A 24,628-nucleotide genomic window follows, 5' to 3' on the forward strand; every position below is an offset into this window, starting at 1 on the left:
AACGAATACTTATTTTTTTTTTTAAAAAAAAAAAAACTTACATTATATTTATTAGTATTAAATTTAAAAACTAATATTTTAAATTATATGTTACATTTTATTTTTCTTTTTCTATTTATTTGTAATAGAATATTTGTTAAAAATATGTTTGAATTTGACCATTTATTTATTGTTGGTTATTATATAAGTTGGAGAAGGCAGAGGAGGAGATAAACATAAATTGCCTTGCCTGTTTATTTGAAGTTCACATTTCCAATTTCTCTCTCAATCTCTCTTTCGTCGACTGTAAATTCAATGGAAGGAACCGACCGATGCTCTGCCAATTGCGTTCCTCTCACTCCAATCACCTTCTTGGAGCGCGCCGCCGCCGTCTTTGGCGACAGAATTTCTCTCGTCTATGGAAATGTCCGCTTCACTTGGAGAGAGACTCTCGAACGATGTACCAAACTCGCTTCTGCTCTAGTTCAACTCGGAATCTCTCGCCGCGATGTGGTCTGTATTCTTAACTCTTCCATTTCGTTCGTTGATGTATTTTTAGTTTTTCGTTCTCTCTTTGTTCTATCAATGCATTTAAACCGAATTGGAGATAGGTTGAGAGTGTGCATTGTACATCACTGAAGATTATTGTTAGCTCGATCAATGGATATGGGTCTTATTTTGAAGCGGAACCACTAAATTTCTGCTGCTATTCTTTTTTGTTTCTTTTAATCTTGATTCTGAATCTTCCGTTTTTTATGATGTTGATTCTTCTTAGTATCTAAATTTATGTTACGAATCTAATTTGAAGTCTTGATGTTCTAATTATTTCGAGAACATTACGCTATTTGTTGATTATAATCCTTGACCTAGTTTTGCAACTAATTGCACATTTCACTCAAGTAGGTTGCTGTTTTGGCACCAAATGTTCCAGCTACATATGAGCTTCATTTTGCTGTACCAATGGCCAGTGCAGTTCTTTGTACACTCAACATGCGCCACGATGCAACAATGGTTTCTACATTGTTGAGTCATTCAGAAGCTAAAATCATTATAGTAGACTACCAATTCCTATCTATTGTAAAGGCAGCAATCAAAATTATGTCTAAGACGACGACAAAAGAGCTGCCTCGTATTGTCATTGTTAAAGAGTTTGATCATCCATCCTCCAACATCAACGGATTCGAGTCTGCTTCAAATGATTTAGAGTATGAAAGCCTTTTAGACACTGGAAAACTCGATTTCAAAATCAAACATCCTAAAGATGAATGGGATCCAATTTCTCTTAACTATACGTCAGGCACAACATCAAGACCAAAGGGTGTGATTTACTCTCATAGAGGTACTTATCTCAATACTCTATCCACAATCCTTCTGAATGATATGTCCTCAATGCCTGTGTATTTGTGGACTGTTCCAATGTTCCATTGCAACGGATGGTCTTTGACTTGGGGTGTAGCTGCACAAGGCGGCACAAACATCTGCCAAAGAAATGTGACTGCCAAGGAAATCTTTACCAATATTTCTCTACACAAGGTCACTCATATGGGCGGTGCACCGACTGTGTTGAACATGATCATCAATGCACCAATTAACGAACAGAAATCGCTTCCGTGTAAGGTAACCGTAATGACTGGTGGCGCTCCACCACCTTCTCATGTACTATATAAAATGAGAGAATTTGGATTCCTTATTGTCCATTGTTATGGTTTAACTGAAACATGTGGAACAGCAACAGTTTGCCATTGGAAACCTGAATGGGATGCCCTTCCTGATGATAAGCAAGCAAAGCTCAAATCTCGTCAAGGAATGCAACATATTGGGCTAGAAGGAGTGGAAATTAAAGATCCCATCACCATGGAAAGTGTTCCAGCTGATGGGAAAACCATGGGAGAAGTTATGTTCAGAGGTAACACTGTTATGAGTGGATATTTCAAAGATTTTAAAGCAACACAAGAAGCTTTTAATGGCGGATGGTTTAGAAGTGGGGACTTAGGAGTAAGGCATCCTGATGGTTATATAGAATTAAAGGATCGTTCAAAGGACATTATAATTTCTGGAGGTGAAAACATTAGCTCAATTGAAGTTGAATCTGTACTTTTCAATCATCCATCAGTTCTTGAAGCTGCTATTGTAGGAAGGCCTGATGATCATTGGGGCGAGACTCCATGTGCTTTTGTGAATCTCAAAGATGGTTTTAATGCTACAGAAGAAGAAATCATAAAGTTTTGCAGAGATAATCTTCCCCATTACATGGCTCCAAAAACTGTTGTGTTTAAAGATTTGCCTAAATCTTCTACTGGGAAAATTCAGAAGCTTATTCTTAAGGAGGAGGCCAAGGCCATGGATAGCCTTACTAAGAGGGTGACAAAGTAATTCATTAAAAATAAAATTGTATTAGATGGAACAAATTAAACAGTCAAATAAACCAAATAAATTAAACTTATAAATTAATGTAGTGAGTTTGAGAAATGTCCCAGATAATTTTAATTTTGAGATATATATTAAATTGAGTATTGGATTAGATCAATTTGATATTGTCTTAAATTGGTTTTATATGATTTTAATATCTTTGGGCTAATTTTACTTTTGACTTTAATGAAAAAGAATAATAAAATTTTTATTAGAATGGATTCATGTAGGACATTTTTTTAAGAGAATGCAAAGGAGTTTATGTAATTAATTCAACTCCGGAAACTGTATGTTTAATAATTTATCATTTGTTATTAGCTAAAATTTCTTATTCAAAACCTTGTTAGTGTTAGAAAATTGTAAATTATATATATATAAAAGAATTCAACAATCCAACTTTTAATATATATTCCAAACTTAAAATTCAACCTATAATTGTTAGCTTATTCGCTAAATTATCACCAAATTGACTTTAAATTTAACTTTTTAAACTTTCATCATTGTGTTTAAATTTATAATTGAAATTTAAACTTTTAAATTTAGTCAAAGGGATCTTTAAATTTGAAATTTTTATCTATGACCTATTAAATATTTTTTAAATTCCAAAAAAAAAAAAGTAAAAAAGTAAAAATTCTATTATACATAAAATTAAATTTTGTATTTAATAATCACTAGAATAATTTTTTAAATGGTAAAACCGCTTAAAATATTTTATGTATGACAAAATGTCATTGCCTATTAATAATAAACTATTAAACTGGGACATTTTACTATATTGATAAATAAGTTAGTTCATTTTCTTTTATTTGAAAATAACCAAAATTGAGAATTCTAATAAAGACTTTTTTTTTGGGTTGAAATTAAGTTCGAATTTAATGTAATAAGTCTTTATCATTAAGAAATATTTTTTTTTAAAGGTATTGTAATGAAAGTGTGGAAATGGGAAATCGAATCTCAAACCTCAAAGTCATTAGTATGAACACTATGCTAATTGAGCTATGTTTTTGTTGGCAAAACATACAAAAATGGTTTTTATGTCATTAATATCATACAAATAGTTAATAAAATTAAATACTCTTGATCCAACTATTGTAGTAAATGTTTTCCCACCTCACAAATGGTTTTTGAAAAAATTCTTTCAACTCACTGCCGCCGTTATTATTCATATTTACTAAATTAAAGTCACCAATTAATAGACCCCATTAAATTATAACCGGTTACAAAAATACCATGTTTGCCCTTGAAAGAAAAAAAACCCTACTAATTTCCAATAACCACATACACGAACTTAGGCTATGTTTGGTATTGCGTTAATTTTGTCAAAAAACTATTGGTAAAAAATCTTAACGCATCTGATAAAATAAATTTAAATTAAATTTGTTAAAAACTAATTTTAAAAAGAAGATTTGTTTGATATATTATCTATTTCTCACCTAATCAAGTATATTTTCCATTTTTCATAAGTTAAAATGCATCATTTAAAGAAAAGGGATATTATATTGATTTTTTTAAAATAAAATTATTTTCCTTAATATTTAAAAATTGATCTATAATAAACAAAATTTATCATACTAAAGAATTATTTACAATTTTAAATTACATAAAAAAAATTTAAAAAAATTGATTATAAATCTATTTTAGTTATTATATCTAAAATAAGATTTTTTTTTTTTATTTATTTACCAAACACTCTAACTTACTTTTTCAAGTTTAAGCTGAAATTTTGCCAAATACTAATTTACTTCTTTTTACAACTCATTTTTCTGAAAGCACAGCTACCAACAATTATTTTAAAAGTTGCAGCAATCCCAAACGAAGCCTTAAAATCACAAATTCAACTAATTCCATATAAACACTAATTTTATTTATTAAAGCACGTTTGATAACCATTTCGCTTTTTATTTTTGTTTTTGGAAATTAAATCTATTTCATCCACATTATGGTTAAATACTTAGCCAAATCTCAAAAACAAAAACAACTTTTGGAAAGCTATTTTTTTAAATTTCCAAAATTTGGCTTGAGTTTTTAAACTATGATGAAAAATAGATAACAAAGAAGAAATTTAAAGGGAAAAATAATGTCCATAGACTTAATTTTAAGAAGCAAAAACAGAAAACATAATATTTACTAATTAGTCTACCTATTAGAGATTAGGCTATGTACAACACTATCTCTTTGGGAATAGCTATAGCCATGGGCGGAGCCATGTAGGGGCCAAGTGTGCCCTCAATTTATATGTGTTTTTTTTTTTTTAACAAATTATAAATTTATATATATAAATTCAAGTTGAGCAACAAAAATGGGGTTGACTTATTGGCATGTAGTGTTGTTTAGATGACAGTAAATAGGTCTTCAACTCACAAGAGAAATAATAAATTTTAAAGTTTTATTTGAAAAAATGGCAAAAAAATTTCAAACTTGTAAAAATAGTAAAATGAATTTAAATAATAAAAAATACTAATTAGTAAAAGACCAAACTAGAAGTAAAGTAGAATTAGTGTTTTATTAAAAATATATATTTATAAATATATAAGAATGAGAGTGCTTAGATTTTTTTATTTTCTAAAAAGATACAAACTTGGAAGTGAGGGTATTTTGTTTTTTTTAATGAAACAATGGAGAACAAATCTTATAAAAATAGTCAATAGGTATATAAATATGTTTTGTAACAAACAGTTAAACCAATTTAAAAAGAGTCAGATAAACCAAATTTGATAATAATATTCTTAGGAGGTTGAAGAGAAGGATATGTTTCTGCCGAATTATTATTTAAATATAGTGTATTTGAAAGATTCACAGGCATAAAAATATGAAAAAAAATATCCAATTAATTTAATATACAATAATGAAAAACAATTCAAAACATTTGAAAAAATGTGACCGGATAAAATGAAATTTGATAATATATGGAGATTTAAAATATATTTAGTTCAAGTAAGATTGAATTGAATATTTAAAATATATTTAGTTCAAGTAAGATTAATTCAATGGATAAATAGAATCTAAACTAATAATAAAATCTGCATTGAAATGCTAATTAGGTGAAGAAAATCTTACAGGGAAAGTGGAGAACTAGGAGTCAATAATTAGTAATTATCCCGTTATGATTTATGATTCTATACTTACCATATATTTGTAGTTTCATAAAACAAGGTATTGAAAATTTTCGATGCATGTCATATGAGTTGTATAGATTTTATTATTTATCGATTTTACATTTTTCAAAACCAAACTCTAAAATTTGTCATGCAGTCCAATTCTCCAAAGAAAAATAAAGAAAAGTAGGTCAACCAATGTAAAATTTAGAATATAATAGTATGTCCTTTTTAATAAAGGATATGGACATTTAGAATATAATAATGTATCCTTTTTTTAATAAATAATCAAACAATATTTTTTTATCAACGACAAGACTACGGTTTATAGATTTTTTACCTTCTTTTCAAAATTTATTCTAAAAAACATTTGATTAAAAAGGTATTCTTTATTTTTTAAACAATTTTTATATTCACATTACATATTGTATTTTTTTATATTATTTTTACATTTACATTTACTCATATAAATTTTTAAAATTAATTTCAGAGTTTAAACAAAAAGATTATTTAATACCACTCGTTTAGATATACAATACAAGACAAGTAAATTTCAAAATCTTTTTAAACGGTAGAGATATGAAATCAACCTAAAAAAATTATCTAGATCTAAAAACCAAAATTTATAATTATAATTATAATATTCAAGATCATATAAAATATTTATTGAAAAATCCTTGATCCTCAAAATTTGACACAAAATTAAGACAATTTAATACAGTTTGATAAAACAAATATTCTAATTAGTTAGAATATCGCAAATGATGCTACATCTCATCTATGTTGCTTTGCTATTTATTCATATTAGAAGTAAGTGAAGCATGAGATCGATTTCAACCCATGAAAATTCATATAGAACAATTTTAAGGTAATTAATTAATTAATATATACATTTACGAATATTTTTTTTTATCTTTTTATATTTATTTATAGATTAATTTATTTTATTTTATTTTTTTTATTAAGAGTTGTATATATAGTGGAATTCCTGGCTCCGCCCCGAGTATAGCAATCATATAGAGATATTCATCGAAAACGCATAATCGAGCAAAGAAATGAACCAGATTACACTATACAAACTGCCTAATCGCCATTATTAAAACTTAAAACACGTATATATACAAAACGCAATCGGCAGCCACGAACTTTGCAGGCTACTGAAAATACGATTGCCCTGTGATATCGATGTCTCTGTCGCCGGAGGACGGCGGAGGCGCATGCTTCGGCTTCATTTCCCTTTCAACAGGTCCATCGGCGCTCTGCGTCTCGCTCGCAGGTTTCTTCTGCAGGCTTCGCTCTTCGCCTTCCTCGCCGCCGTACATTCCTCCGCCGTAAGCACTTTCCGTCAATGGCTTCATCGGAGAAATATAGTGCGGCGGTTGTTGCTCCATCTTCTTCGATTCTTCTCTCCTCTGCTGTTCCCTCTCCATCTCCATCTTTTGATTGCTTTCCATTTTGGATAATTTGCCGAAGAACCCCTGTTGCCTTAAATTGTTTTCCCCCCTTATTATTTTTTTTTCCTTATCTTTCCTTAATTCGAGGTTAATTTGACACGTGTCTATATGATTCTCATGGCGGTTTTATGCACCGCCACCGCATCGCGTCCCACGTTCCATGCCACGTGGGCTATTATGTCTTATTTCTATTCAATTCGTGGGCCTATAATTGTAGGTTATCATGGGCCTTAACTTTGTTTATGTGTGAGGCCCATTAATTTAGTGATTTGTAATATGGCTGACTAGATCCATTGTATTTTTTTTAGCACAAGTTAGGAGATTGAAAATCCGACCTATGATGATAGAGTACAAACTAATTAACTAAGCTCATTTTGGCTAAATAAAAAATAACTTAATTTAGTGATTTATCATTATATTAGTTAAATTTTAGAATAAATAGTAAAATTTAGGCTTCGTTGAGAATTGTTGTAACTTTTGAAATAATTCTTGACATGTGTTTTTAGAAACATCAATTGTGAATATAAGCAAAATAGTATTTGGTGAATATTAATTTTAAATTTAAAAAATATTAGTTATGGTGTTTGGTAAATTAATATTAAATTAGTGCAATTTAGTTATATGAGCGCAATTATCTTATTATTTCAATTATTATCATATTGATAATTAATTTAAAATACTATATGATTTGAATTTCGGTTGATAAAATTTTAAGAAAATAATTATTATAAAAAGTTGAATTAATTAAATTTTGAAAATAGATTTGCCAAAATATATTAATATAGAATGATGTTATTATAATAAATTTATTTAAATGGTTAAGAAAGTAACAATTTTTTTAGGAATGACTAAATCTAAAAGCTTGTATTTATAAGTTTTTATACTGAACAAATAAATTATGTTACCAAACATGATAGGCAGTTAAGGCTTCCCCTTATACACATTTTATGAATACAGACACAATCTCAAACAGAGTCTTAATCTATTTGATTTGAGCTCACCATCAATTTTGATGTCTATGTTATCTTGAACGTTTTTTTTTACAATGTTAGTTTAAAATTTTTCAATTTTTCATATATTTGATTTATTATTTCGTAAAGTATATAATGTATTGAACCAAATAACAAGGTCCAAATAGATATTTTTAAATGACGGACCAAACTGAAAGTTACACAATCATATGGAAACTGAATTAAAATTAAGTTCAAATGAGATGGACTTGATTTATCCTATAAAAATTATACTTGATGACATATCATAACCTATCATTTTTTAAACTTTCATAGTTGTCTTTTTTTTAATGTCACGTGTTAATCACTACAAGAAAAACTACGTTAGTTGAAATTTACAATTTTAAATTTTCAACGTTTTTATGAAAAAACGTCAAATAATAGGTGATTTTAAATAAGAAATTTTTAGAAAATGCAGAGGTAAATTTCACGAGTGAGATTCTACCGCTTGCTGCCTTCCCTCCCGAACGAACTCAGCTTCCCTCTCGCGCAAAACGTTCACGTTGCCGCCTCCTTGTCGCCGCAGCTTCCTTCGCACAGTTGCTTCTTTGCTGCCGTTGCTTCCTTGCCACCACTTCCCTGCGCGAAGAGTTCAGCCTAAAGCCCAAGTCTTCGTCTCAACGAACCCAATTTCTTGCTTTCGTTTTTTGCATTTCAGAGGTTTGTGTTTTAGGGTTCAGAGGTTCATTTTTTGTATTCTAAGGTTTAGAGGTTCATATTTCATAAACGTATTTTTCGTTTTATGTACTGCAAAGGTTCGTATTTTAGGGTCCAGAGTTTCTCCATCTTCTTGCTGACTGCTCAGCCTCATTCCTTGGCTTCAGCACCCCATTCCCATCAACAACGGTTAGTTCTCCTCTTAATTTCTCTTTCTTTAAGTTTTGTTTTGCATTTCTGTTCCTGATCTGTGTGGAATGTGGATCTTTGGCTTGAAATGAGTTATGTTTCTATATGCTTTCATTTTGCATTCTTAATTTAATTCATTTCCCTCCCTTAGTTTTGAGTGTTTGTTCAAGCTTTTCGTTATTAATTTTCCGACATGAATTCTCAATCTTGCAACAGGTCATTGACAACGATTTGTAGAACAAATGCTCGAAATGTCAAGTATATATGCAGAGGTTGTTTTCTTCTACTTATAAAACTTATATAAAGTTATTTAATAGTTTCAATAATTATTAAATGTCCCATTTGTGAGTGTAATCAAGCCAATTGTTCATGATCTCATAGATTTCCACACTTCGATTAGGTGAATGTAGTGTAGTATTATTTGATCGTCATTTATTCGACCCAGTCTTCTAGATGTGGTTTGTACTGGTCTTCTTGACCCTTATGGCAATTATGTTTTTTTTAAGCTACCAACCCTTAGCTAGTTAACAACTTCTTTCATTTTCTACATCAGGGAAGAAAAACAAACAATAAAAAACATGGATTGACCCTCAAGTAAAGTGTTTTAGATTAGTCTCTAACAGTAGGAACTATGGATTGCGGACTAGCTTCAAACTTCTTCCAGTGAAGACTTAAGCTCTTTTTAAGATTTAGGTAGTAAATATTTGTTCAAATCTAATTCGGAAGTGTTTAATGTTGTTTTGGGTGAGGAACATTCCTTCTAAACAATCTTTGGAACTTTGAAAATAGTTTCAAACTAAGTTTTGATTTTAGGAACTTGTTTCAAGTCTTTCAAATAATTGAGTAGTGCTTTGGAAGTTTCGTAAATGTTGTTAACATATTTTATTTATCAATAAAAATATTGTTGAGTTTTTTATTTAATAAATTACTATTGATATTGCATCTTTCTATGAAAATCCAATAAACGAATCCAGGACTATAAAATGAATACTTTAACTATTATGTGGTGACATAAAAATGGATCAAGTTTTAGTATGTAGCCAAAATGGTCTATAAGTATACGGATGAGATTGGATACCTCATACTAGTGACACTATTGGATGCGGCTCATTTTGTATACTGATACAAATGATATGACCCAAAATTCATTCATATAGAGACATGTGAGTGGGGGCATCCTGTGTAATGAGTTTACATAAGACCGGATCTCGAAATAGTTACTTTTCTTTATAACAACCGTTCACTGTTAAAACTGACTATCTCAAACTCAATGATCTAGGGTAACTCGATCTTAATTCTGAGCTAACTATGAACTCCTGTTTATTCGAGACTATCTTTTGATCTACATAGGTGAGAGTAGTCTAATAGCATTGCTTAATAAGCCTCCCATTTTGGGATAAGACCGGATAGATAGTTGGGGACATAGCTTTGCAATATGGAATTCACTCCTACTATATTTAGGGTTGGCAGATGGGTTATTCTCTTAAGCATTAGGAGCAAGATGTGTTAAGGATTGACTTGCCGATTATGGTTAAAATGGACAGAAATATATCTACAATGAAGAGAGTACCACTATCGAGCTATAGTGGCATGTCTTGGTAGTTAACGAATAGTGATTAATTCGGTTTAAAGAGTTTAACCAATTAATTACAAGTAGTTGAAGCTCATGATCTCTAGGTTCATAAAGTCCTTCTACTAGCTCGTAATTTGGATTAGAAAATTGAGTAATCTTGATAAGATTTGAAATTAGGCTTTAAATTTTGAAATGTTCAAATCCATTTAGGGTTTCTATCCATTGTATTCGATACAGTTAAAATATTTAATTTTATCAAAATTAAACCAAATTGGAGGATCGATTAATGTTTAAATATGATTTAAATATTAAGTGAATTATATTAATTTTATTATTAATTTAATATTTAGATATTAAATTAACAAAATTAATTAAAAGATTTGATTAATTGATTTTTATTTAAAAATTCATTAATAGAATTAATTTTTATAAAACTATTAAATGAAATTAAATAACTTTAATATAAAAATGATTTTATAAATCATTTTTTGGGAAAAATGTTTGGAAAAACTTTTTTCAAAGTGGAGATTCCCAAAATGTTGAAATTCTCCACTATGCATTGAACTTCCTTAGTCACATCTCCATTTTCTCCATGAAGTAGGAGTTGCCCTTCATGCAAGCCATGATTTTGCATGGTGAAAGCTCTATAAATCTCTATAAATTGGAGTGCTCACCTGAATTATGATTCATGCTTACGAAAACTTCAAAAGAAACTCTACAGAAATCACCAAACCCTCTTCCTATCTTATATACTTCCAGCCCAATTTAGTGTTTCCACCACACAATTCTTGCAAGAGAATAGTAGAGAAGATCTTGGTGGTTGTCTACTTGAAGATTGAAGTTATTTCACGTGGAACTCAGCTAGACTTGAAGATGATACTTCAAAAGTATTGTGTTCAGCAAACTTTCTTCTGTAAAAGTTACTTTGAAGCATATTTTATTTTAAACTCAAATTAAGTATGATTAGAGTGTTTATTGATTCTGTTTTTCCTCCGGTGCACATTAATATACTTTAACATAATTCTCTTTAAAATTCTTATATATTCTAAAGTGTTCGATTAGATAAAGTGTTGGATTTGTATTATGACCATATTAGAGTTATGGTGGTCGTAGTTTTAAACTAATAAAGTATGAAAGTTGATTTATTTATTCATGTTGACTTGGTATAAATGAAGTGTTATGACTATCCTAGAGTTATGGTAGTTGTAGCTTACTTGTTTAAGGTTTCCGTTGAGTTTGTTTATGGCTTGTCTATATGTATTTTGCTACCTTATATCATCTAATCAAGTTCATTTGACTTTTTCATGAATGCATAGCAAATGTTTTGCCCCATGAATCTTATCAACAGGCAGAGATTGTCAATTGTTGTTTACTCATGTAGTTTTGGGATTTTTATGTGAAATTGGTTGTTTATTTTAAGTGTTTCTAGTTTTTTTATTTAGATTTTTTAGTGTTCTGTTGCAATGTGTTGTTATGATGGTTCTTCAACTTTGAGTTTTTCCTGTTGTGTAGCCTTACAATGCAAATTTTTAGCTTCTTCTATGTGGGTTTCTTGTTTCCTTTGGTCTTTGTTCTCTTTTGCACTTTGTTTTGAACTATAAAACGTTTTCCTTGATTTCAAATTTATTCTTTAGCTCCTCATTTCAACTTTATTGTTTTGCATTAGCTTTGATTTATATGTATGACCTACTATTCTTCTCTAGAATGCTGACCTCCATACTTGTTATTCTTTTTCTTTGTTGCAAGATGGATATTTTTTATTAAAGAAGTGTGAGAAGAATTTTTTTTGTAGAAGTGAAGGTGGATAAACAATCAATTCGGGGGTACGATTCACTTTGGCAAATCCATGACTAATTACTTGATGGGGTAATCAAATACCATCAAGCCTTCGATGCTAATTTTAATATTTTTTTTCTGATTTGGTTTATGGTAGCGTCTGAACATTATTCTTTGTAATCATCATTCATCAAATTTCATATGGTGGAGAAGAACTTGATTTTTTTTTTTTTTTGTTGAACGGGTGAGAATTTAGTTTTCTTTGTTGAAGAAGTAAAGTTTTGGTAAAGATATTGGAAAATTTGTATGGTTGTTTATTTGGTTTGATGAATGTATATGTGTATACATATATATATATATATATATCATATGCGATTGTTTGCCTAAAATACAGGAACAATTTATAGATAAACATTTATTATTAAAAATTAAAAAAAAAATCATAAACAGACTTGACAAGTTAAATGTGTCAAGAAATTTTGCACTTGACACTTTATTCTTGTCAAGAACACTCATATTCTTGACATTTTCCGCATATGAAGTTAAATATATCTTGACATTTTTAACATATCAAGTAAAAAATATCTTGACCTTTTTTTCTGGTCAATAACATCCACATTCTTGACATTTCAAACATGTCATGTATCACTGTTCTTGATGTTTTTTCCCTAGTTTATAACATCCACACTTCTTGATACTGAATTCATTGACGTTTTTTAAATCGTCAAGAACAGTGACACTGATATTTAATAAACGTCCAGACATAATAGAAAGTTTGAGAACATGTTAGTTTAGACATATTGAGACAATTCTAAAAAAATATTAAGACTAAACTAGTAATTTAAACAAGGTTCTTGTAATGATTATTATTTGTATTGTTATGGAGCTTTTTCTCAAAAAATATGCAACATGTCATAAAACTAAACAATTAAAGACATTCATGTTGATAAATATTCAATTTTTTCTTGTTAAAAAATGAAAGACAAAACTATATGACACGTCGTAAGACCCATTTTAGTAATTAAATAAATGAGAGACCAAAGAATGAATAAATAACAAATATTTGTATGGAACTTTATGAATGATACCCAAAATTCATGGAGACAGCTAGAGAGAAAGAGAAGTAGTTTGAAGGTCTTTTAGCAAAGGCAAAGGACATTGAAAAACATTGAAGAAGGGGAATGGATCTAAGCCGTCCCTTTCAATGCATTTGATTTAAACCACTAATTAATTATTTCATATCATCATTTCAATATAAATTTCCAATTTTAACTAACTCTTTTGTATTTTTTATGTTTTTCTTTTAGCAAAACTATTTCTTTTTTAAATTAAAATATGTCAATATGTCACGTTTTTGCAGCCCACTTCTAGTTATTAGATTCCTTGTGTTTTTTTTGGTGCCATACTATTGACTCAACTCTTCATAAATGTTATTTTATTCTTGCAAATTCAATTCTACATTCGACTACTTTTGCAATTTTTAATTGGACTTAGCTTTTTCTTCTTGATTTTAGATTTTTTAAAGATTTGTAATTTTACAAATTATATTATTACTTATTTTCTTTGTTTTTTTTTCTTTTTTAACGTAAGTTTATACCAATTGAGTTTTGTTTTTTTTTCTTTGATTGTCATTAAAGTAAATGTGGGATTTGATGATGGTTTAAGCATACGTTTAATAATAGATATGTTCGTAATTAATATTAATCATTTAATTTTGAGATTGATTTTTATTTAATTTCAAAATTTTAAAAGTAACTATAAAATTAAAAGTGTCTAATACTATCTTCAACTTTTAATTTTGTGTCTAATAGATAATTTTTCTTTTAAAAAGTATTGTTAGATTTTAAATTTACCTTCACTCATGAACTTAAAATTTCAGTTCAATTGGTGATTTAAGATGATATTTCACAAGTTTCATTCAAGAGGTCATGTGATCAAACATCTGCAATGTTATTTCCTCCCTAATTAATATTGATTTCTATTGATTTCATATTACAAGCCCACAAGTAAGATGGTAATAAATAATTTCTTTTTTTAAAAAAAAAAACTTAAATGTTGAAGCTTTTTGTGACCTACCTTATGTATACGAAATATCATAGGTGTTTATCATTTCATGAAAATGACCTTATAGTTGTTGAATGCATGATTTGGATGGAAGATGATAGAAGTAATATGGTGCATTCAATGATTAAGAGAGTGCTATCAATTATGTTACAACAACCACGTTATATAAATTTATTGTCTTGCATTTTCAGTTCTATGGATTTTTTTTAAATAAATATTTTTGCTCCTTTTATCCATAGGCTCCATGTTAAATAATGTCCATTTTTAAATTGTATTTTAGTTTATACAAGTAAGAAATGCATAATGCTAAATTGATTTATATATATCTATATATATATATATACACCAATGAGAACAAAAATGTTGGGGTGCAAAAAAGTGGGACTTTTTTCCCTATGTGAATGACAAATTAAAAGTGAACATACAAATAATTGAATAATGATGGGTGCATTTGTATCATGTTGAATTTTAAATTGTAACTAATTTATGCTTTTATATTGCTAGGTATGGTATATAAAAAGGACATAATACCAAATCAAAAAGGGGACTCTATAAAAATCATTACATGTATGTAGATCTGATGATCCCAAAAAAATCGATCAATTCAATCTATTTGGTATAGTTTGGGTTGGGTTATCAACTCATTTAATTTAGGTTTGGTTCAAATAAATAAAAATTTTTATAGATTTAATTGGTTCATGATTCACCTAAAATAACGCATACCAACCCGAACTTATTATTATCTATATATTTTTTTACTTGAGATACAAGTATATGTTATATTTATTTTAATTTTATTTAATTTCATTATTATTCTTTTGACTAAGTTATTCTCCAACAACTCTTAAAAATAGTTTTTTTTAGCATTTTGGAAAGAAAAATTTCATTATATAAATTGAAATTGAGCTGGTAAATTTTAATTCAATATATGAAAATGATTAAATCAAAATTTTACGGATTAACTTTTTATTTCTTTTTAGAACAAAAATTAAAATTAATAACTTGAATAACCATAAACGACCCGAGTAACGCGAACTAATCTATCTAAAATTTTCATGGTTGGATTGGATTTGATTCATTTTTTAATAAGATTTTTTTGGATTAAAAGAAATTTATGTATGGTGAAAGTTTTAAGTTTTAAATAAAAATTGAGAATATTTACCATTCAAAATTGAATACACAAAAAAATTTATTTGGATCACTACTATTATTAGTATTATTATAGTGGCTATTCAAAATTTAGAAATGAAAAAATATTAGTATCTGAACTTAAAGAGTATTGAATATTTTGAAAATTTCAAAATATCTACTTCAACCCTAAACTTTAAAATGTTCAACCAATCTAATAAATTTAATTTTTTCTCTGATAAATCTTTATCATTAATTATATTCCTTTTAACAATCTTCAATTCTACGTCATGCAATTACTTGAATTTGCTTAAAATAAGTTTTCTATATGATCATAAATGATATCTCAAACATGACGTCGCGTTAGAGTATTAAGCTAATCAATTTATCAACACATACTAATTAGATTGAAAAAATGTTGAGATACATTAAATTTGTCATTGTCTAGTGCTCTAAATAACCAACCACAAGATAAATTATATTAAGATTATGTTTATGCACTTATTCTAAGATTAAAAAAGAGTGTTATATATAAAATCTATTTAACCCTACATGCACATTATCTCTATATTTACGTAGTAAGTTCTCCTCAAGTAAAGGCAATACAATTTTTTCTCCCACTATCTATACTGGATGTAGCTAACGTACTAGTAGTGAGTCGTCGAATAAACAATATTATTCTTTACTTGTCATTTATTTGTCGTAAACATATATATATATATATATGTATAAAAGAAGAAACCCACAAAACATAGACAGGACTTTGAGATTTCATAAATCAAACTTACAATTGAAGTTTTGATGGAAAACAAAAGTAAAGATCTTAAAGGTTTGAATAAACAGAAGGAATAAAGTGAAAAAAAAAAAAAAAAGCATAATTAATTTTTGACTGGAAAAAGAGAAGCGGAAATGGGCTATGAGTGGAATTTGAGAGTGAAACATGAATTTGGAATTTTTAATGAATTAATTTGGGAGTTTTAAGAATCAGAACATTTTTTGTTATTTTGTTTGGGACAACGGACAACTAATTCCAACCCTCTCTGTCTTGTCTCTCTATCCAATCACTCACTCCTCACTTCCACGTCTTTAATTAAACCTTAATCCCATTTCTTAATCATAATTAATATTAATCTCTTTTTTATTTTGGCTTCCTAAGATCCGAAACTTTGGGGATTTTCATTTTATTATTCTTTTTTATAATTCTATTACATTTAATATCCTTGGATTTGGTTCCTGCATTTCAACGGTGGGGATCTTCTTCGATCTATTTTTTTTCTTTATTAAAATGGATCATTGATTGTCATTACAAATTATAACCTCCCATGTTTTAATTAATGATTAATTGATTTAATAAAAATGACAAGTAAAAAAAACCTTTTTTTTTTTAAATTAAGAACAAGACAAGTTAAAAGTACATTGAGGTATAAAGATGTGGTGAAAGATTCTATACTTATAATTTAATGGTTAAAATTCTCTACTTTAAAGAGAATTAAATGTCCCATCGCATCTCAATGTAATTTAATTATTTATTTAATTTTTTTTTTTTTGGTTATATATTGAATCTTTGAATGGTTGGTTCAATTCTAGGTCCAAGATATAGAGTTGTAGGTAGTATAAATTATAATAAACAGTTAAATTCTCAATTTGGCCCTTACAACTTGTCTTCACAAATTATTCCTAAAATTCATTTTTTACTCGAGATTTTATTTTGATACAAAAGAAAATATAAATACATTTAAAACAAAAATAGCTAAAAGGAAAAGAGCTCTCCTCCAGAGTTGGGATGAAAGTTAGTTCAATTTTGTCTATTTTGGATCAACCAAGAACCAAACAAGACTAATCGATTTTATAAAGAATGAATTCAAACAATGTCTAGTAAAGAATAACACTGACTATTCAATTTTTATTTGGTTATGTTTATTACTAGTTTGCTTCTCAGTTTTTGGCATTTTCTTTTTTCTTCTTTTTTTTTTTTTAAATTTTTATTTTCACATTTGTTTTGAATCAATCGTTTTGCTATTTTAAATTAAAATTGGATTTATGTCTTTTTTTATAGACTATAATAGGACATTTTAATTTTTTTGCTTAACACTTTTCTAAATGACAAACATACATATTTGATAATAATTATTTTTTTTCCTTAAAAATAAATATACGTACACCTGAGCATTAAATATTAATAGATAACTAATGTGGGAGTTTATTTTCAAGGGTATATATACCCTCACTTCCGTTTAATTTTGCTTGGTTTTTTCAAAAAAAAAAAACTGATCCAAACCAATAGTTTTTTATTTTCTCCGAATAAAAATTAAAATGTCCAATTTATATTAAAACAAACAAACCAAACTAGTGGATCTCTTTTTTTTTTTTCGTTTTCTTGCTGCATTCCTACTTGTTGAGACAACATCACACATCCACAATGGGTGAACTCTAATACAAATGAGAACTGTCTTGGTCATTCTTGAATGGTTTAGCCAATATATGAGTGATCGTATTGTAACTATTGTTCGATTATATGGTTATGATACGATCTTGTAATTTTTTGGGTTGATTATTTTTTTTAGGTTTACATATCTATTTTTAGGTGTTCTTGTATATATATATATATATATATATATATACCCTTGTACTCCACATTTATGAGTAACAGAGAAATACAGAAATACATAACAGTTCACATGGTATCAGACCCTCTGTCAACATACCATCGTTAACCTCCGTCAACATACTACCATTAGCCTCTACCCACGAGGTTCTGTTTTCATCCGTGGATTCGAATCCTTGTGTCACCGATCGCTTCCGTAAGTGTCGTCGCTCCCAGTCCAGATTTCGTTCCATTCGCCAGATTTCATTTGCGTCACCAGCTATTCTCGTTCATACCGTCATTCCCGGTCCGTGTTCATCGTTCATGTTTAGATCCATTCGTTCCCATTCATTCCCATCCGACTAACGAACAAACTTCGTTCATGTCCAGATTCGACTCGTTGTTTTCGTCCATGTCCATATCAGACTTCGCTTATGTTCATTGAATAATCTTTCGACCCGTGCAGATCCGTTGCCTATAGATTTGCCTCCAATCTGTCCAGATCTACCTCGATTCATCTTTAACCTGTCCAAATCTGACTCAGTCCTTCTCCAATTTGTCCAGATCCGACTCATCTGCCTTCATTTGTCCAGATTTGAGCCGAACTCCCAACTGATTCGAGCAAACTAAGCCTAATTGTGTGAGTCGAGCCGAGATGAGTTGAGCAAGTCAATTCGAGTCCAGCCGAGTTGGCCTGATCAGTTGACTAAACCTGTGCCACTGTCCGTTTATGGTTATTTTCAGTTGTAATGGAAAAAGTTGACATCTTTCGTCCTATCAACACTATACTTGATGGCACCAACTACATTACTTGTGTTTATCAAATGAAAAGCTCTTGATTGGTCGCAAGTTACGTCGGATTGTTACCAGTGATGTCGCTCAACCTGTCAAAGGTGTTATTGAAGAAGATAGTAAGTTTGCAGAAAGACAAAAAGATTGGTATAGAAAAAATCATCAAATAATCACCTGGTTGGGTAACACCTCCATCCCTGCTATGCACACCCAATTTGATGCATTCAATACTGCTAAAAAAACTTTGGGATTTTTTGTCTATACAGTTCCAAACTGTTGGTCTTGCTCGCTACTATCAACTTTGTTGGGAATGTCCTAGAACTCGCAGTTTGTGTTAAACATTCTATTTATCAATAAAATATTATTGAGTATTTTATTCAATAGAGTTGTTGATTTTGCATTCTATTATGTAAATCCAATAAACATATCCATGACTATAGTATGAATACTTTAACTTTATGTGGTGACATAAACAAGATCAAGTTAACAGTATATAGCCTAAATGGTCTAATAAGTATATGTATCTCATCCTGGTAACATTATTGGATGCGGCCCATTTTGTACCCATAAATAATAAATGATAATAAATAGTTTTGAAGACAAATCTTAATAGTAAGTTTCAAACATCAAATTGAAAGTTGAAAAACATGAAAAGAAATCTAAATATCATGAGCGGAAGCATAAAACTGGTCCCTAGTGGCTCGTTCAAGGATTCCTCTTGTCATTCGCCAGTGCGTCCTTGCCCTTACTTGAAACATGGACATGAAAAAAGGTGAGTATTTATACTCAGTAAGTAACCCCATTACTGGGGTCGGGCTAGGCATCTATGTCCTCTAGATGCCTACCTCTGGTGGAACATAAAAATTGCTCTAGTCCTCTTGGGACATATACATACATGCAAAACTGGTTTCTATCCTACTGTAGTTAAGTATGCCCACTACCTCTGGTGAATCCCAAAGGAAACACAATATCTGGTGAATCGCGAAGGAAACACAATATATGGTGAATCCCGAAGGAAACACAATATATGGTGAATCTCGAAGGAAACACAATATATGGTGAATCCCGAAGGAAACACAATATCTGGTGAATCCCGAAGGAAACACAATCTGGTGAATCCCGAAGGAAACACAATACCTAGTGGGCATCTAACTAATCAATAAGACAATATCACAGTCTCAATATCACAATTATTACAATATGGTTTTATAACATACATATACACCTCAACATCATGGCTATACAGCATGCATATATGCCTATATATCCTCATATCAAATACACCCTCAGTGAATCAAGTATCACCTTTTACTAGCATGCAAGTCTCTACGTGCACAAATAAATCTTTCAGATTCTCATACAAGAACATATATCGATCATACTATACTATCCATCTATCATGTTATCGTTCTGTCATAATATTCATCTATCACGCTGGCATATATCTAGTGTCTGGCCCGTGGGCAGTTCCAGTAGTAAGATTACTTACTTATATATTAGATTGAACCAAAAAGCAATTGAATATTTGTGAAATTCTTGAATCCTTAATCGAGCCAAATATTTGAGCAATTAACCCCTTCTAATCTCCACAATCTTTGAATTAAATCCTAGTACATAAACCAAAATAAAATTTAACATTTAGATTCACACCTAAGCGTTTAATCATGCCAAAATCAGCAACAAAACTTAATAACTTAATTCGTATAAATTACATTCGAACTGAGCAAGTCACAAAGCCCCAAATCTTACCAAAATTCTTGCCAAAATCACCATAACTCTACTTGACAGCACACTAATGGCCTTTTGAACTCCTTCAAACTTTCAAATTCAACCTCCAAAATCACGATTGAAATGATAATTAAACACATTATTTATTGGGTATTCAAGATCCTCAACAAAACCATGAAAATCATTTAGATCTTATCCCAAAACTACGAACCTCACGACGGCATTCGACAGAGGACAACGACTGGAAGAGAGGAGGACCAACGGCGAGCAGATCCAACGACGTGAAGGTCAGAGCAGCGCAGTTGCAACTTGACGGAGGAAAGAATGTGGATGTCGGCGATGCGGTAGCCGAAGTTCGTCTAAACCAGAGAGAAAGTAAGAAAGTGGGGGTTTTGAAAAATTTCATATTTCTTTTCTTTTTAATTCTCCACCACACAAATACATGAATAAATTAAATATGTATATATATATTATATATATATTTTCATTCCTTAATAAATATGTCATATCAAACTCAAATCTTTCACCTATTGTCCAATTAATTAAATAAACCTAAAAATAAATTCACCAACTTTAAATCACTTCTTTCCAAAAATTCTAAATCCCAAAATTAAATTCTAACTTTCCAAATTAACTTGAATCTAAATTTACAAATCTTTTTAAGTACTTGATTTAATTACTTCCAAATAAACCAATTATCTTTTCCTAATTCTTTACTTAAATTTTGGATCTAAGTTCCAAAATTAAAGAGGGTAAAATCTTAAAACCATAATTTCCTCTTTTCCTTTCAAATTTCACAAAAATTCAAAATTTATTATATAAATAATTCAATTACCCCTTCCAATTAATTTAAAACTCATACCCAACGGATCTACATTAACCAATAAAACTTCTTCAACTGTAACAATTTGTTTCCAAATTCCAAAGATTAGGAAACTAAAACTCAGCAAATTGAGATAATTAACTTAAATTTTCCTAAAAAAAATTGGGATGTTACAGTTATATTTTGGACAACTGTCCTACTCAACCACCTCACCCCCCAGGTTACACCACTAAATCCAATAGTTCTTCTACACATGGTTCTTCGTCTGTTGTTGTTGCCTCCACTTCTTCCAATGTGACACCTTCCAATCCTTCGAGTCTCTAGATCAGTGACCTTCAGGATTTGCTCAAACAGGTGTTATATTCTAATTCTTCTGCTCTTGCTGTCACACCAGGTATATCTTGGCTCATTGATTCAGCCTCTTGCAATCACATAACCTAAAATATAGTCTTGTTGTCTTCTTCCACCCCTATAAAATCTCTTCCTCCTGTACATTTTATTGATGGTAACCACATAACTATTTCACACATTGGGATCGTTAATATACGAACCATTAACCCTTCCGAGACTTATCATGTCTCTACTCTGAGATTTAATCTTGCTCTATTGGACAACTGTGTGACCTAGGACTAACTGTTCTCTTTTCTTCTCGTGGCTATCAGGTTCAGGATCCACGGATGGGTCAGATAATTGGAACAGGTCGCAAGGTAGGAAGATTATTTGAGCTCACGTTCTTTCAACCACCTGCTCTACCATCCATTTCTGTTGTTGTCACTGATACCAATATATATCGGTGACATCTTCATCTTGGTCATGCATCATCTGACAAATGTGAAAATAAAAATTAAAAAAAAAAATAAGAAGAAAAAAGAAAATTTCTGTTGGTATCTTGAATAATGTTTTTCAATTTCATTTTTTTGACTGTTTACATTGCAAACTTGTAAAATGGCATGCTCTATCTTTTTCTAATTCAACATCGTTGTGTGATACACCATTTAGTTTTATTCATACTGATATTTTGGGTCTTGTTCCTACTTCTACAATGAGTGATTATCAATATTCTGTGTTATTTATTGATGACTACTTTCGACTTACCTGGATAATTTTCTTAGGAGTCGTTCTTCCTTACCCCAAATTTACATTGAGTTTGCCAAAATGATTCGAACTCAATTTTCTCAAACCATCAAAATTCTTCGTACAAATAATGCAATGGAGTATAAGGAATCTCACCTACTCTCTTTTCTCACAACAGGGCACTCTTGTCTATTGTTCATGTCATTATACCTCTCGGCAAAATGGTCGAGCTGAACGAAAGCATCGTCATATTCTTGATTCTGTCTATTCTCAACTTCTCTCTACATCTTACCCCAAGAAGTTTTGGGGTGAGGCTGCCTTTACATCTATTTATGTTATCAATTGCCTCTCATCTGTTGTTCTCCACAATTTATCTCCTTTTGAGCGGTTGTATGGTGCTTTTTCTTCTTATTCTCATCAAATTTTTGGTTGCACATGTTTTGTTCTACTACATCCTCATGAACATACCAAACTTGAACCCAAGACCCATTTATGTTACTTTTTTGGTTATGAAACTGAACATAAAGGGTTTCAATGTTGGGATCCCATTTCTAATCGTTTACATATCTCCCGTCATGTCACCTTCTGGGAACATCGTATGTTTTCTAATATTTCTTATTTTCATGATTCCCTACTTAGTTTCCGGTCATTCTTCATGAATCCCGCCACTGATTTGTTTCCTGCCTATGATTCTTCACCTGATCCAGAGTCTTTCACTTTACCCATCCCAGAGCTCGATCGGCCTTCTCTTCATGTTGCACTCCCAGATCTACCATCTGCTCCTAATGCAGACATTGACCCTACACCTGTTCGCCGATCCACCCGAGTAAGAGAACCTCCTCACCATGTCAAAGACTATCACTGTTTTTCCATTATCATGTCTTTAGTTGAACCTGTATCCTATCATGAGGCTTGTACTAACCCTCTTTAGCAGCAAGCAATGGATGGGAAATTTTAAGCTTTAGAGAAAACTCATACTTGAGAGTATGTTGAGTTACCTTCTAGCAAGAAACCTATCATATGTAAGTGGATTTATAAAATTAAAACTTATTCTGATGGCTCCATTGAACGTTATAAGGTTAGTCTGATGGCCAAGGAATATTCTCAGGAGTATGGCATTGATTATGAGGAAACCTTCACTCTAGTTGCTCGAATGACATTTGTTCGAAGTCTATTAGTAGTAGCAGCTGCTAAAGAGTGGCCTTTTCTTCATGGATGTTAAAAGAGCTTTTCTTAATGATACTTTGTCTGAAAAAATCTATATGCAACCATCATCTAGTGTCTATCCCCCACCTAAAAAGGTCTGTCTTCTTTGTCGTGCATTGTAAAAGCTAAAAAAATCTCCCTGCGCCTTGTTTGCAACCTTTAGTTCTACCGTCACCCAGCTTGGGTTTACTTTATTCTCATAACTCTGCTCTATTTATTCATAAGACTTCTCATGGCATCATTCTCCTTCTTTTATATGTAGATGACATGATTATTACTGAAGGAACTCTTACCGAAGAGTTCCATGAGTGTGTTCGGATCGCTCCGAATTCACCGTGACCAAAATACATATAATACATTCAAACATACAGTTATGCAAACAAATAGTAATTATCGACATGCTATGAATAACAAAATAACAAGGGAAAGAGTGTCATACCAGTTGAAGACATTCTTCAAACTCCAGCACTCCAAGCAGCGGAATCCTCCAATCAATCTATCAACGCCCAACAGCAGCGTCAACAACAGCAGCATGAACAATCGCACGAACACGAACGCCGCGGAGACGACACCACCAATAAAGAGCCCCGGGTATTCTCGGAGTGAGAACCCAAAGCGTGTTCTTTGGCGAATTTGGTAGAGGAATGAGGAATACCAGATCGTGTAGGCAATAAGCAAGTGGGAGGGAAAAAAGCGCTATCGCATAGCAAAATGCTTATCGTTTAGGAGAAGCTACACGATTGTGTAGATTTTACTGAAAGATCATTTAGGAAAAGATATACGATCGTTTAGCAAAATCGGCACACTATACGATCGTTTAGAGAAGCTATGCGATCGTGTAGGAAATAGTGTGCGATCGTTTAGGCGTGAGGAGGATGATCGTTTAGGCGGAGAGGACTATCGTATAGGCTCTCAAAATTCTTAAGCGATCGTTTTCTTTTTCAAAAAATGCGCGCTCTCTCTGTTTCTTTTCTTTTGGGACGACCGATCAAAATGAAAACTATTTTTAGTTTAATTCATCGGTTACAATAACCGACGCTGCCCCACTAACCCACGTCCGAACGTGAATTTTTTTATTAATTCTCAT

At 30.7% G+C, this 24,628-nt stretch overlaps 2 protein-coding genes and 1 long non-coding RNA gene across 5 annotated transcripts; 2 read left to right on the forward strand and 1 right to left on the reverse strand.

The window, feature by feature from the left end:
• Nucleotides 1–234: 234 nt before the first annotated feature.
• On the forward strand, nucleotides 235–2,399 carry LOC120086816 (probable acyl-activating enzyme 1, peroxisomal). The gene is made up of 2 exons (XM_039043606.1): nucleotides 235–492; nucleotides 883–2,399. The coding sequence occupies exons 1-2, from the start codon at nucleotides 295–297 to the stop codon at nucleotides 2,350–2,352; spliced, it is 1,668 nt and encodes a 555-aa protein (XP_038899534.1). The 5' UTR covers nucleotides 235–294; the 3' UTR covers nucleotides 2,353–2,399.
• A 4,052-nt stretch (nucleotides 2,400–6,451) lies between these two features.
• LOC120087055 lies at nucleotides 6,452–6,974 on the reverse strand. Its single transcript, XM_039043900.1, has one exon. The coding sequence runs from the start codon at nucleotides 6,935–6,937 to the stop codon at nucleotides 6,638–6,640; it is 300 nt and encodes a 99-aa protein (XP_038899828.1). The 5' UTR covers nucleotides 6,938–6,974; the 3' UTR covers nucleotides 6,452–6,637.
• Nucleotides 6,975–8,372: 1,398 nt separating this feature from the next.
• On the forward strand, nucleotides 8,373–12,435 carry LOC120085448. Of its 3 annotated transcripts, none has more exons than XR_005483938.1 (4): nucleotides 8,373–8,607; nucleotides 8,703–8,793; nucleotides 9,010–9,065; nucleotides 12,113–12,435. It is a non-coding gene; the product is annotated as an uncharacterized LOC120085448 (long non-coding RNA). The 3 variants fall into 3 exon arrangements; XR_005483939.1 differs by having other exon boundaries at nucleotides 12,159–12,435; XR_005483937.1 differs by lacking the exon at nucleotides 12,113–12,435 and having other exon boundaries at nucleotides 9,010–9,775.
• Nucleotides 12,436–24,628: the final 12,193 nt, after the last annotated feature.

This window comes from Benincasa hispida, chromosome 9 (assembly GCF_009727055.1).
Source record: "Benincasa hispida cultivar B227 chromosome 9, ASM972705v1, whole genome shotgun sequence".
In the NCBI taxonomy this organism is placed as follows: Eukaryota; Viridiplantae; Streptophyta; class Magnoliopsida; order Cucurbitales; family Cucurbitaceae; genus Benincasa; species Benincasa hispida.